This window comes from Mastomys coucha, unplaced genomic scaffold (genome assembly GCF_008632895.1).
Source record: "Mastomys coucha isolate ucsf_1 unplaced genomic scaffold, UCSF_Mcou_1 pScaffold14, whole genome shotgun sequence".
NCBI lineage: Eukaryota > Metazoa > Chordata > Mammalia > Rodentia > Muridae > Mastomys > Mastomys coucha.
This window is the reverse complement of record NW_022196896.1, coordinates 117,176,795-117,192,242: the sequence shown is the minus strand read 5'-3', so window position 1 is coordinate 117,192,242 and position 15,448 is coordinate 117,176,795. Positions and strand designations below refer to the sequence as shown.

At 45.4% G+C, this 15,448-nt stretch overlaps 2 protein-coding genes across 4 annotated transcripts in view; one reads left to right on the top strand and one right to left on the bottom strand.

Moving 5' to 3' along the window:
* Per2 (period circadian regulator 2) overlaps positions 1-15,448 on the top strand; it is a 750,618-nt gene that overhangs the window by 603,507 nt on the left and 131,663 nt on the right. The window lies entirely within an intron of this gene.
* Positions 9,677-15,448, bottom strand: part of Asb1 (ankyrin repeat and SOCS box containing 1) — a 15,159-nt gene continuing 9,387 nt past the window's right edge. For all 3 annotated transcript variants that reach the window (XM_031368446.1, XM_031368447.1, XM_031368448.1), the window contains exons 4-5: positions 12,470-12,855; positions 9,677-10,040 (exon numbers count right to left, since the gene is read on the bottom strand). In XM_031368446.1, coding sequence (XP_031224306.1) covers positions 9,913-10,040; positions 12,470-12,855 — 514 coding nt within the window. In that variant the 3' untranslated portion in view covers positions 9,677-9,912. The remainder of the gene's footprint in view (positions 10,041-12,469; positions 12,856-15,448) is intronic.

The following is a 15,448-nucleotide window of genomic DNA, read 5'->3' as shown; positions in this document are numbered from 1 at the left end:
CAAATACCACCGTCACACAAAGTGTGCGTGGCAGGGAGAGCAAGCTGGGAGGATCTCAGCAGCTACTAGAAGAATGGAAATAGCACTGTGAATCAAAGAAACGTCCCCCGCCCCCAGGGCCTTGAATGTGCAGGCTTCAAACCCAGTGCAGGTGGCTTCCCAGCGGGATGGACTGGGAGGGTTTCTGGAGGTAAATGCATCTTTAAGAGCGCTCCCCACCCCCACAACCCCGGGATTCAGTCCATGGAAAAGAGAAGGGCATGGGAGTGAACCAAACAAGTAGACCTCAGTGTAGGTTGGTCCACAGAAACATAAATGCTAGCCCAACCATGGGGACTATGAATGTGGTTCCTGTAACAGGCCAAGACAAGATCCCTGGCTGTGCAAGAGCTCTCCTGAACCTGATGCTTTTGTCTCCAACTCCATCATCCCATGGGGTGTTCATCATCTACAACAAAGGCCACATTTGAAGCTCTGGTCTCAAAGCTTAACTTGGAAACCCTGGCTCAGCACTAATCTCCAAGCAGCACTCCTAGTGATCAGGCCCACAGTTCAGACAGGGTGCCATGAAGGAAGAACAAGCCTTCTGGGTGGAGAGTCAAGCGGCAGCTACATGCCCACTGTGATCCGAATGCATTCTGTTTAGCACACTGCTAATCACTGGGCTTATCAGTGAGATGGGCCAGTGTGAAGTATTTTTCTCTCTTGTCCTTGTTGTATGTTAAGCATCAGGGATGCACTGACTTAACACGAGCTTTCTTGCACCAACTGCTAGCATATAGCATCTCTGCTTTAACTTCACCTTGTGTTGTCCTGCTGCAGCAAGGGTGCGTCCTGCCTGCCAGCAGGGGTCGCCAGAGTAACGCTGGACGAGGTAGTACTCTTTCCCGGCCTAGGGAGTTGGGGGCAACTCGGCTGGCTTCCCCACGGAGGGCTCAGAAATACCCAGAGAGTACTGCTGACACCCCTACACCCCAAGCCACCCCCATAAAGAGCTTCTTAGCAGCTAGCCTGCAAATCCAACCATGCCACAGCAGGCTTCGCAACAAGCTTGACAGCACCTTCCTTCCTCACAGGCACCCACAAAATATGCTGGTGAGAGAGCTATGTCCCCTTTTGACAGCTTAGTTCCTGGCTTGTTCATCCTAGCCTCATAAACACAGACCATCTCTGGTCCAGATCATCCAGGAACATTTCTCTGGCATCTATTGATTTAAAACCATATGACCTCTTCATTAGGGTCCCCAATCAGGTCTTAGGGGAGAGGTTTCTTCCCCTTCCAGCTCACCCACTTGCTTGGGTACTCTCCCCAAGGATATTCTTTAGAACTATCCCATCTCCACAGCAAGTTACAAATTCTCTCAAGCCTTTCTTGCTCAGTAGTTCTCGCTCAGTAGCTTGCTTTCTTGCACATTAGTAGTGTAGCTATGGTCACCTGGAGTCAGTACCAGAGGTAACATGGGATATAGGCTCCCAGGGACGGGCTTTGGAACTGATGGGCTTATGCAGGGCTCAGATCCTAGCCAATACAAAATAGGATGCCTCTGTTCAGAACTGGCTGCTGATCACTAGCATCATATCCAGCTATCACCTTTAGGACTGTGACAAAGTTAAAGGAAGCAAGGGCCTTAGGAGCTCCAGAAGCTGCTAGGACAGACTTATCACAGTGGTAATTGGCTGCAGAGACTATAGTGGGCAACTGGGTCTCTGAGGGCAGAAAGGAATGACAAATAGGTTTGGTAGCCCAACACAAAATGATGAGGCAGGAAGCATAAGAGAGCTGTAAGATACCCCCTCCATGCTCCAACACACACACACACACACACACACACACACAGTGTATCTGGTATCTAATTGCATTGCCTCTTACCAGTGCTGAACTTGAAGCTTTATCAGTCTCCCAGCAAAGTCAGAGCATTGGCAGGAAAAGGGCAGAACCACAAAACCTGGAGTAGAGAGCTCTTTACTGTAGGTCCAGGTGAAACTTAGAATCTTAAAGCTCGTGTCATTCTGCATGCCCGCTGCTATGAGTCATCTGATTTCTAGTGTCACCAAACATGTGCTTCCTTTAATGAGAAACCCAGTTTCCTTGGGAGTGGGTGCTTTAAAAGGCTTGTTCATTTTCCATATTCATATAACCACTGTATTGCTGTGAGGTCTGCTGCCAGGGCCACATGTAGATGTTTCCATTGTGTCTGGGCTCCCTGAGATCCATTGATTTCTGCCATGTATCAAGCTGCGATTTACTGTGATGGTCTCCATTTACTATAAAGAGGGGTTTCTTTGATGAGTGGTAGTAGCTACAGCTATCTGTGGGGATAAGGATAAGATTTGGAATGTAGTACGGATTTATGCAGGTCTAGCAAAGTGGTGGGTGCATATTCTTTTAGTAACAACCAGGCATGGTAGCATCTACTGTCTGTAATCCCAACACTTAGGAGGTTAGGAGTATGAGGATCAGGAGTTTGAGGTCATCCTCAGCTATACAGTGAGTTGGAGGTCAGCTTAGGCTATGTGAAACTTTTATATTTTGTTTATGGGTGTTTTGCCTCCATATGTCTGTGTACCACGAGCATGCCTGGTACCCACAGAGGTCAGAAGGGGTCATCAGATCCCTTGGGTCCTGAGTAGATGATTGTGAGATGCTATATAGATGCTAGGAACTGAACCTGGGGTCCTCTGAAAGAGTAACAAGTACTCTTTTTTTTTTAAAGATTTTATTTTTATTAATGTGTATGAGTACACTGTAGCTGTACAGATGGCCATGAGCCATCCTGTGTGTGTGGCTGCTGGGAATTGAACTCAGGACCTCTGCTGGCCCCACTCACTCCGGGCTCACTCCGCTCCTGCATAATTCACTGTAGCTGTCTTCAGACGCACCAGAAGAGGGCATCAGATCTCATTACATCTCATTACGGGTAGTTGTGAGCCACCATATGGTTGCTGGGATCTGAACTCAGGACCTTCGGAAGAGCAGTCAGTGCTCTTACTCGCTGAGCCATCTCACCAGCCCAATAAGTACTCTTTTATTATTATTATTTTATTTACATGCCATATGATTTCTCCTTTCCCAGTTTCTCCTCAAAAAAACACAAACAAAACCAACAAGAACAAACCCCTGTTGCCTCCCCCCTCCCCATGCTTGCCATCCTCTCCCTACCCTCTCCCACTTATTGGCCCTGGCATTCCCCTACACTGGGGCACATAACCTTCACAGGGCCAAGGGCCTCTCCTCCCATTAATGATCGACTTTGCAATCTTCTACTATACACGTGCTGCCAGAACAATCAGTCCCACCATGTATAGTCCTTGGTTGATAGTTGAGTCCCTGGGAGCTCTGAGAGTACTAGTTAGTTCATATTCCAGCAAGTACTCTTAACTGCCAAGCCAACTCTTCAATCCGTTCAGGAGACTCATTTGAAAATGTTTTACAATATCTGTATTTTCTTATCTACTACCTGGGATCTCCCCACACACTTTTTTCTTTAAGGGCAGCAATTCTGGGCTTTGTTACATATTTGGGGTATGTTTAGTAAATCTCTTCTCCTGTTACTGTTCCCTTCTATCCTCTTCATATTCTCTTGGCTATTTTTCTACCATACTAATTTCCAGCCTTTCTCCCTTTGGGGTGTTTCCTGCTCACCCCTCCCTGTGGATAATGGAGACTGATTAGCTTCCACTGCCTCCATTCTGACGTGGCTAGACTTGGTGGTGCGGCTCTATTTACTAGTTCTCTCTTATCAGGAACACTAACACACTTGTTCTACCTGACATAGGATGTTTTTTATTGTTAACTTTTTCTTGCTTAACTAGTTCTCATTCACTATATTTATCAGTACTTATGAGCCCAGCTCATCTCTACACCTTTTGCCACGTGTTCAGAAGTAACTGGTGTTGCTCAGTGTCTGATTTGAAGACTCAGCAAACATCCATGCCTGGTGCCTTACCTCTTTATATTGGAACCTCAATTTCCACTGTAAGTCCCCTTCCTTCTTAGCTTATTCCCTCATTTTGAAGTAATGAGTAATTACTTCAAGTAATTTCTTAAACTTTTAGAGCTCATAAGTCTTTCAGAGTGACTTTTAATTGATCTGGAAATAATTTCCCTCTAGAAATCCCAGTGACCTCTGCCATTAACTCAGGCTTTCTCTGGTAACCTGGGCAGTGAAGCCCGTGTTCTCAGGAGTCTCTTACTTGGAATCCTCTGGAAGACATGTTTGATCATCTCTTTGACCACACACTGCACTGATATCTTCCAATCTTTCTTTTGGAACCGAGATGGATTTTCAGAGAAGCTTCTTATGGCTCCACTTTCTGCAGAAAGTCTTGCAGACTAAAGGTTCAATGTTGTCTCCCACTGGGCTAAAGGGGGTTGACTGCCTACTGTGTGGTGGGCAGGAGCTACCTGCTTCTTAGAAGGCTGGTGACCAGTCCTGCTGGTCTCACTCTTTTCCTCAAATACTTCCAGAAATACCAGAACCTTCCACCCCAGGCCTCCAGAAGCTCAGCTTCTCTGTTCCTTTGTCTTTCTTAAAGTGTTGTCTTCTCAGGTTGTTCTGAGTTACCATTCATCCATTCTCTGAAGGGCTCTGTCATGTCACAAGGATTAGGGAGAGGTAATGGTAAATGGTCACACTGAGTCACACAAGTGACTGAATTATGCAGCTTTCACTGGTGAAACCAAAGTGTCCAGCCTCCAGACTAAACTGAGTATCATTATGAGACCAGGCACAGTGGTACATACCTGTGGAGTCCAAGGTCTTCAAGGATGCATGAGAGCCTGTCTCAAAAACATAGAGTTCTGCATAAAGGATGGAGATGGGTGGAGAGTGATGGGCAGGCAGCCTCTGCCACACAAATGGTGGGAAGGGCTGAGGGCACCTCTCTTTCAGTAATACACATGGGTAAGGAATGGAGGCAACCTTCAAAGCAGAAGAGACACAGAGCACAGAGCTAGGGAGCCAGACACTCGAGATGAAGAAATACCTTTATTCAGTTCAGTCACTCCAGGCTTATCCCAAATTGCCAGATTTTACTCTCGACTGGCAAAATAAGTCACATATCACATGGGGCACAAATGGCAGTGTCCCTCATGTCCCTATACCACAGAATACTGTGCAATGTGAGAAGCAACTCTCTTCAGTCCTGGAACCAGAGCCACCAGGTGAACCAGGCAACACTAAATAGTTTAATCCTGGGCAAAAGGAAAGCTTTCTCCCTGTAGCCCCAAGATCCACCAAACAGCTATAGACCCCTGCTTTAGAGCCTTCTCTCCAGCCATAGGAAACTATCCAGAAGCCAGCCCCTCCTACTTGAACAACTGCACATGGAGGCTGTAAGATGGCTCGGAGGGTAAAGGCACTTTCTATCATGTGACTACTGAGTTCAATCCCTGGAACCCATATGGTAGAAGGAGAGCTTCCAAATGTTGTCCTTCAATCTTAAAAACCACACCATAGCTTACATGGGAGCACAGGTACAAGAACACACATGAAAGAAAGAAAAGAATAAATGAATGAATGAATGAATGAACTAATGTAAATAACAGACTGTACACAGAGGAAGCTTTTATCCAGTAAGACATAGGCCACAAAATTAAGGCATGTGGGAAGGAAATCAGAGGGCAATAAAGCATTTATTATAACACTGTATAAAAAATGTCATTAAGCTTTCAAATTGTCTTAACTAGGCACAAGGGCACAGTCTGCTCTGGCCACTGCAAACAAGCACTCATCCATCCTCAAACAGAAACAGAGGGTTGCAGTGAGCGTGTCTTCAGCACAAACACACAGGCCCCAGTGCATGGTACACGACACACACCCAACACCAACAGAAGTAGTGGGCGCCCTGCAGACACTGCAGGGGAGAACAGGGCACTGCTGGTAAGATGTCAGACACAAAGTGTCACATTGCATGTCCAAGACAGCTAGGTTCATAAATGTCAATCTCGAATGAGATTTACAAACATCCTTCCATTGCTTGGTTTATCTAAGAAATAAAGAGGCCAAAGATACAGCTCCGTGGCATGTGAGTGCTTGCCTCACATGCATGGGATCTGGTCGGATCCCAGTACAAAAGAGTTCCATGCATCACTGACACCGGGTATTGGGTGTCTGTTAAGGCCGCGGCAGCTTCCCTGCCTTCCCCCCACCCCATCATCCTTTGTCAGGCTGGAGTGTACAGTAAATTCCACAGATCACCGCCCACTTCAAAGCTTGCGTGTGCCCATCTGTAGGACTGTCCACATTACCAGTTATGCTCATGTAGCTCATGTACCTATTACTTTATTGCACACCAAGGAACTATGGGAAGGAGAGCAATGAGGTGAGAGTAAGCAAGGGAAAGAAAGGAGCTCCCAAGTCAAGAGGCACTTCCAGGAATCACTCTGTGCTGATGGGAAGTCATTGGACCCCAAGGAGACACAGGTACCAGCAGACCACCACTAGTGATATCACCAGCATCCTAGGAGCCACTGGTTCCCAAGGCCTGAGGGAGGGGCAAAGCAAGTCTTACCAAAAAGGCCACACTGATTTTCTGTGGGTGACCTCATGGATCTGGGGTGGTAGAGGCCCTTCGAAAGCATGTCTAGACTTCTCAGGCCACGCACAGTGATCCTTGAGGTTACGCTTAGACCCTAGGTGGTAGGAAAGCCACAATGCCTTTCACCACCAGGTAGGCTATTTAGGATCCCAAACTTCTCATTAATATGTAACATCCAGGGCTGGTGAGATGGCTCAGCGGGTAAGAGCACCGACTGCTCTTCCGAAGGTCGTGAGTTCAAATCCCAGCAACCACATGGTGGCTCACAACCACCCATAATGAAATCTGATGCCCTCTTCTGGTATATCTGAAGACAGCTACAGTGTACTCATTTATAATAATAATAAATAAATCTTAAAAAAAAAATGTAACATCCACTACAATCGGATTTTGCCAGGATTTCAGCGGCAAGCAAATGTAAAAGAACACTGCGTGGATGGCAATCAAGAGTGTTTTACATGCAAAGCCATAGCCCCATACCATCCCTTCCCAGCAAGCCTTCTGTCATTTGTCAGGAACAACATAACTGAAGAATAAAAGACAATCCAGTCAGCTGAGGGAATTTGACTGCCTCAAGTATTACAAGCTGTCTTTATCCTTTCGCCTGCATGGCTCTCTGCTGGTGTTGCACTGTGGGTGGAGATGATGAGCTGCCCTACAAGGTTAATCTCCAGACTACGGGCTCTCAGCACTGTGACCACCCTAAGAGCACAGTTCCCTCAGGACAGAGGCCACTCCCCAACAAAGTGCCTGCAGGGGTCTTCACAGGACCTCACCAGCATCCACAGAAAGGCATTGCAAGAAGCTCTTCCTGTATGCTGTGGAGCCTCCATTGCTCCAGGAACTGGCTGAGCACAGGCCAGGGCAGCTCTCAGGCAGAACTTCCCTCTGCTCAGGCCCACAGTTAGTATTTTATCTTTCAGGAAATTTTTAATCTAAAAGATCATTCATGAAAGAAAAAAGGGGAAACTTTGAAATGATGGTCCTTGACAACAGTACTGGTCAACATTTGAAAATTACTCATTACCTATTTTACCAGTATTTTTGCTTAAATTTACCTACTGTCAAAACAAAATAAGACTCTCCAGCTTAAGCCCTCTTATGGAAGAAGAGTATAAATAAATAAATATATATAAACAAATAAATAAATAAATAAATACATAGATAAATGTCAGATAGATAGACAGACAGACAGACAGACAGACAGACAGACAACACAAGTAAAATAGCTACAAAATATATGACATTGCATTGGCAGGTTTCTGGACATATGTCTAAAAGCCCAATACTGAAAAGATAAATTCTGAGGAATCAGCACTGGTTCCAACCTGCCTGGCCAAGATTTGATGCACAAGCCTTCATTTAAATCAAGTGGCTGCCCCAGTACCAGCAACAATTCCCACAGACACCCTTTTGATGAACTGGAACAGCCTTCAGGCTCCTTCCTCTGGGCCACTGAGCACTTCTGCTAGGGCCAGCTCAGCCAGAACACAGTAGGTCTATTAGGCTACCACATCCCTATGCTAGGGAGGACACAGGTAACCAGAACTCAGAGCTCAGAAGTCTGTGAAGTAGAGGGTCAGTCCTCACCAAGATCACATCAACTTCCCATGGTGCCTCTCATGAAACTGGGGTATCAACACGCATAGTGCTCCTCTTTCCTACCCCACACCTCATCCTTGACAGCAATGACATGCAGCACTTTCATAGCACTACTGGAGACAAGAGAAAATGTCCTCAGTCAGTGCCAATGCTGTGTCACATTCAGAATTGCCAGATGGAAGTTTTGAACAAGCAGAAGAACCCTGCAGGGCTGAGATTCTGAAAAGCCTAGCACAGGGGAAGCTACTCAAGTCCAAGTGAAGAGCTATGCCCAGGCCACACAGAACAGCTATGGAGAGACAGGGACTGGCTCTGGCCCAGCTTATTTCTGCCCCAGACACAGGACTCACTGTCCAGGACTCAGAAGGCCCATTAAAACTCATGTAGTACATTTGGACCAGCTTGGTGTTGCTGCACAGAGCCTTCCTGAGACACTGGGGTGGGGTTTGGAACTCCATCCACAGAATACAAAGGCTACCAATAGCCCGACTGGTCAGCTAGAACACAAAATGGTACAATAGTAAAAGTATTACAAGTTAGTTCCCGTTTATGGCCAAAAATCTAAACAGACTTAGTATCTGCTTGTCCCAAATACTCTCAAGTCTATAATCAGCACAGATCCACACAATAATCCTAACAGACTTCAAAATGACAAAAGGTGATTTCACTGAAACAGGAGCAGCCCAAGGATGCTCAAGGCCATGGTTCCTGAGCCACCTGTTCATGACTCTCACACCTCAAGAGCTAAACACACCTGCAATAAGCTCATCTCTCTCACCTACCAACAACCCTGGGCAGGACAGGGAAAGACTTCTAGAAGCACCCACAAAGGCATTGGGCCAGAAAGTGGGAAAAACAGTCACCCAACACCCAGATGTCCTATCTAGTGGACACCAAGAAGCTGTAGCCTGGAACCACCCAGGTGACCGAGAGACATTTCCCACTTCCTGTATGGGAGGGTCTGAAGAGAGCACCCCGTGTCATCTTATGAGGACTGGCAGTGAGTGCTATTGAAATGGTCCCTGATCTGAATGTGGGCAGTCACTTACTGGTTAGTTCCAGGTGGGTCTCTTAAAGGTAATCACTGTCTGAAGATCCCCAGGGTGAGACATCACAAAACCCTTGGCATAGCAGGTGCTGCCCTGTAAACACTGTTCTGGGGCCTCCGTGCAATAACGCAGCAGCCCAGAAGCCATCTTGGACTAAAGACAACTCCCAAGAAAGAATACTGCAATGATGAGAAGGGATGTACACCTGGCAGCACAGACAGACAAACCCAGGCAAGAAAGCAGGCAAGCAGGTGCACAAACTGCATTCCTGTTCCCACAACTTTCCTTAACAAACCTCTCTTTGTGTTTGGATATCAAGCCTTAAAAGAACAATAAAGTGCAAAGCAGGAACAGAATTGATGCATAGCTCTGGAGAAAAAAGCCTTCCTCACCGGGGCTATTACCAGGCTCAGCCCATACCGCATACATTGCATAGGCCATTTCATTAATATGTGCCAGGAAGAATACAAAACAGAGAGACTCAAGAGGAACAAAATTAAGTTTGTATGCGCCTCTCAGTTAACAATGACTCAAGGAGCGTTTGATGGCCCAAGCACCTGAGATGGAATCACAGTCCAGGAGAACATAGCCATTTCTTCTTCCCGACAGCCAAGGACCAAGTTTGTCAGCACAGGCCATGGTTCCCAGGACGCCAGAGTCTGTGTCAGTTTTCACTGCAGATGATCGGCTTCCACAGTGCAGTTGGCGCTGCATCTGAATGCTACTCATAAAGTAGAAACTTCTTTATGGGGTCTGGGAGCGGCAGGGAAGGAACCAGATGCAGTCGGTATTTGCCAAGAGCTCTTCTCACAGCCACACGGCACATACTCAGCAAGGTCCTGGGGATACCTGAGGAGTGTGAAGAGAAAGAATAGGGGAAAGGTTACTACTCTCCTAGCTCTGAAGGCCCAAAGCCAACTACAGTGGACACAACTGCACTAATATCACAATGCCTTTCTACACCTCTGAGTGGAGGAGGCCCTGGAAGCTACTGGAAGACTTGCTCTCTGCATCTTAATCAGGGCATCTGCCATCTGACAGCCACTGTTCCCTCTGCAATGCTTAGTGCCCTGGGAAAAGGCTGCCCATGAAAGACCCCACAGATGAGAGCAAATGACCTTTGCTCTTGCTTTCTGTCCCAGCAGGTCACAGAGGACTCGGGGCACCAAGTACACAGTACTTGAACTCAAAGAATAAAAGCACACAGCTAAACCCCTGCTCCAGGAAGAGAAGGTGACCACAAGCAGCTTCATTCTGTCAGCCTGGCTCCCACCTGAGTGGCCATCAGCCAGCATCTGGGAGAAAAGCTAAACAGGAACATGCTTCCGTGACCTGGCTTGAGTATAGCTAACAAAAACACATTGCTATTAATGTTCTTTGAGAAATAAGGGACCAAGGACAAGACTATCAATAAAGTCATATGTCCTCTGACAAGATAGGAGAAGTACCGGACAGGAAATCAGACAGACACACGGGCTAATCTCTGCATGTGAGACAGCGCTGACAGCAAATCCAAGCACAGGTAAACTCCAAACTCTGTTGCCATTGACTTATAAATCCCCTGACAAAAATCCTTCCATGCAAACTAGCAAACTCCATATTTCATTTTAACAAAAACTGAATTTATCACACAACTCTACCCTTTGATATTTGAATGGAATTTTTAAAAATGAAGAGAGGAACTCTAGAAAATGAGCTTGTAGCTCTGTTCATTAAAATGCATATGAAGAGGAAGGCAGGGGCTAAGCCAGGCAAAGAAGACAGAGATAAGGAAGATAAAGCATAAGAACCCATGAGTGGAGATACTGTGATGGGCCAACAGGACAACATAAGGACCCATGAGTGGAGATACTGTGATGGGCCAACAGGACAGCAGAAGGACCCATGAGTGGAGATACTGTGATGGGCCAACAGGACAGCATAAGGACCCATGAGTGGAGATACTGTGATGGGCCAACAGGACAGCAGAAGGACCCATGAGTGGAGATACTGTGATGGGCCAGCAGGACAGCATAAGAACCCATGAGTGGAGATACTGTGATAGGCCAGCAGGACAGCATAAGAACCCATGAGTGGAGATACTGTGATAGGCCAGCAGGACAGCAGAAGGACCCATGAGTGGAGATACTGTGATGGGCCAACAGGACAGCTCAGAGGATAAGTATGCTGCTCCCATGCCTGATCACCAGAGCCTAACCCATGGAACCATGTGTCAGAAAAACTGACTGTTCCACATTATCCTCTGACTTTTTACAGTCATGCTACATGTGCATGCTTCCCCAATATACATTTAAATAAAACATATTAAAAATATTTTTAAATGCCATGATGAAACCTATCACTTGATACAATGACCTAAAAAACAAATTAAGAAAATAAATAAATAAAAGAAGCCAGGTGATGGTGCATACCTTTAATCTCAGCACTTGGGAGGCAGAGGCAGGTGGAACTGTTGAGTTCAGTGCCAGCCTGGTCTACAGAGTAAGGTCCATGATAGCCAGAGCTACACAAGAAATGCTGTCTCAAAAAAAGGAAAAATGTTACAAAAAAACCATTTAGCTAAGAAGAGCAAAAAGGTAGAGAATATAATTCTAAGAACTTTGAAAGCATATGTCTACATTTATAGATTTTTGTATCAGCTTTTGGTATTCAGGAGTTGCTAAATAACAATCTGGGGCTAGGGAGGGAATTTAGTCAGTAAAGTGTTTGCCATGCAAGCCTAAGGCCCCATCCTCTCAAAGAAAGCAAGAGTGTAGCACACCCTGCAATTCTAGCACTGGGGAAAGAGACACAGCAGATCCCAGGGTTTCTGCCAGCCAGCTAAGTCTACTTGGCAAGTCCCAGGTTAGTGAGAAACCCTGTCTCAAAATAAAGGTGAACAGTGCATGCACACTGACACCCCACACACCCACAGAGAAACATATACACAATCACTGCATGCCGCTCTGGAGAACTGCTGGTCCTGAGGGCTTTAATCAAGTGCTTAGCTGGAAATGTTTTGGAGGATGGGAGGATGTTGTTTAGTTATTCAAGATTTACTTATTTATTTTCATATGTACAGGTATTTTATACACCTGTATGTCTGGGTACCACAGAAGCCAGAGGAGGCCTCTAGACTTGGCATTACAGACAGTTGTGAGCCTCTGGGAAGAGCAGCTCTTAACAGCTGAGCTGTCAGTCCAGGCCTGCTTTGTCCTTGTTTTAATTAGTTTTAATTAGTACCACATCTCACTGGCTCAATCAACCCTAGCCAACAGAGCAGAGCTCAGGGCACTTACTTCTGGCCTCTTTAAAGACCTGCAAGGCCTCAGGGTCCATCTTTCTTCTGCCTCTTGCCTCAGGGCCCAGGGATTCCCACTTCACCAGGTTCAGGTTGGCTCCAAACTCTACCAGCAGGCTCACGAAGGCTGCTTCACAACCATGGCGCAGGACAGCATCCATGACACATCCAGGAGAGCCCCTGTAGAATTCCTGGGTGTTGACAGGGCCATTGCAATTGAAGTCAGGATTTGCCCCAGCCTGCAAGAGCAGCCTGAAGCACTGAAGGTTATGGTAGGCAGCACTGATGTATAGAGGACAGACCACCAAGGAGGTTAGCCGTCTTGAGAAAGGAGGTCGGGTGTCAGGAGTCAGATGATGGTTGACATCAACATCTGCCCCATACCTACAAGAAGAGAAGAATAAGTTATAACAGGTCAAACTCAAACCACAGAAACTATCCAGCTACCCTGGAAGAGGCATTACAGAGTCACACGGGAGTCTCTGGAGACTCCACAGGTCACAAACACAGCCAGCCCTCTCTATCTGCAGTTACTGTATCCAAATACTCAGCATTTGGGGGATATGGGTTAAAAATATTGGGGGAAACAGCCTATAGTGAGCACGCGCAGTCCCTTTCTTGTCCTTCCTGCCAAGATAAAGATTACAGCAGTTACACAGCATCAATTGCATTAAGTCGTCCATGTGCCAAGACTACACGCAAAAGCTATACTTTTGAATGTAAGAGACTTAAAGATTTCGCCGGGCAGTGGTGGCACACGCCTTTAATCCCAACACTTGGGAGGCAGAGGCAGGCGGATTTCTGAGTTTAAGGCCAGCCTGGTCTACAGAGTGAGTTCCAGGACAGCCAGGGCTACACAGAGAAACCCTGTCTCGAAAAAACAAAAAACAAAAAAAGATCTCAGAGTTTGGTATCAAGTAGGATAGGGAATGGATCTCCCAGAGATACCAAGGATGATACTAAAGTATCAGTACTTCCAGTAAAAGGAGGTAACCAGAAAAAACATGGAATCCATCCATGCTCACAAATTCCAAAGGGAAATCTTTCAGACCTTTGAAAATAAAATAATTTCAAGACTATATAGTTTCAGAGTTAAGCAATGAAACACTTTCAAACTCACTATAAAACTAGTACAATAACCTAATTCAATCTAAAAATTTTCAGTAAGTGCTGGGCATGGTGGCACATACTTTTAATTCCAGAATTTGGGAGTTCAAGACCAACCTGCTCTACAAAGTGAATTCCAGGATAGCCAGGGCTACACAGAGAAATCCTGTCTCAAAAAAAACAAAAACAAAACAAACAAAAATCTTCAATAAGAAAAAAATGATCATTACAAAGAAAATTTGAACATATATTTGAAAAGCAGTATAGAAAAAACTGGGGACTGCCCTAAGAATTTAAAACTAATTCCAAGCCTGGCAGTGGTGGAGCATGCCTTTAATCCCAACACTTGGCAGGCAGAGGTAGGCAGATGTCTGAGTTCAAGGCCAGCCTGGTCTACAAATCTACACAGTGAGTTCCAGGACAGCCAGGGCTACACAGAGAAATCCTGTCTCGAAAAAACCAAACAAACAAACAAACAAACAAACAAACAAAAACTAATTCCAATATTAGAAATTCCACTAACGTATTAATGGATCTAAAGGGAAAATTCTGATTACCACTAATTATGAAAAAAGGGCAAGAGCTAACAGTTGTTTATACTGTATGAAGGAATCTCTGTATTTTCAATTGTTAGTTCTGTACCCTCCCAGAGAACAAAATGCTAGCAGGATAGTGGTTATTGTCATTTTTATAGCCCATCACCAGCAACCTGCTCAGATACGTGAAGATCAGAAAGCTCTTTATGCCTAGAGGCAATCTAGAATTGTACCAGAAATAGTATCACTGCTGATTGGTTATAATAAAAATCTGACAGATAATAGCTGAGTAGGAAGTAGAGGGCAGGACTTATGGGAGGAGGGGATTCAGAGAGGGACACAGAAGAAAACAGATGGACCAGAAAGGAGCAGAGAAAGGTATAGAGCTAACCACATGGTGGGTCATGGGCAAAATAGTTGGGTTAAGTTAGATGATCTAGCTAGAAGAATGTCCAAGCTCTCTAGAGGCCTAAGCTTTAAACTATAATAGCAGCCTCTGTGTCATGATTTATACCACTGGTGGGTCTGAGAAAGTCCTGCTATAAAACAATTATGCCTGCTTTAAAATTTTCTATGAAACAGAAAGTGACAGTTATTTCCTTAAAATTATAAAGTACATTTCTCCAAGTAGAATCATCATCTTATTTCACAAAGAACAACTGGGGTGTCCCTGCTGCAAGAGGAGAAGAACACAGACCCTCCACATGCTGGCTTCTGGAGCACTGATGCTCAACACACGAACAGTGTATTTGGCAAAGGATGGAAACCAGATAAGCAGGACTGGGAAGGAAGAAATGGACCACTTTCTATGCTCAGAGGAAAGGCTTACTAAACCTAAAAAGGCCTGCGAGGAATGGATAAACAGCAAGCAATGGGGTAATTCTCTAAAGCAGCAGACTGAAATGATAGCTTTCGTATATGCATATGGATACACACAAAAGCCCAGTTTAAAGATGAAGCAGAAAAGCAATAGTCGTTATGTCAGCAAAATTATTTGTAAAATGATCCATATAAGCTAAACATAACCAAATTCAAAAGACCTAAGAAAGCAGAAAGGCACATTAAATACTAGAAAAGGCTCAGCAAGCACATCATCAGTTTTCCTTCCCTAAGTTGACTTTATGAATGAAAATTCTGTTCCTGAACTACTGAAGCTAACTACAATTAAGTAGTGCCCCTGGAACTGTAAGTGTAGGTTCTAAAGTTCATTTGGAAGATCAAACTAGATCAAAAGGCAAAGCAACAACACAGAGGAGACAGTCCCACCATACCAAGGGCTGCAGATGGACCAGCAGACCCATGTAAACTCACCATACAAGGGCTGCAGATGGACC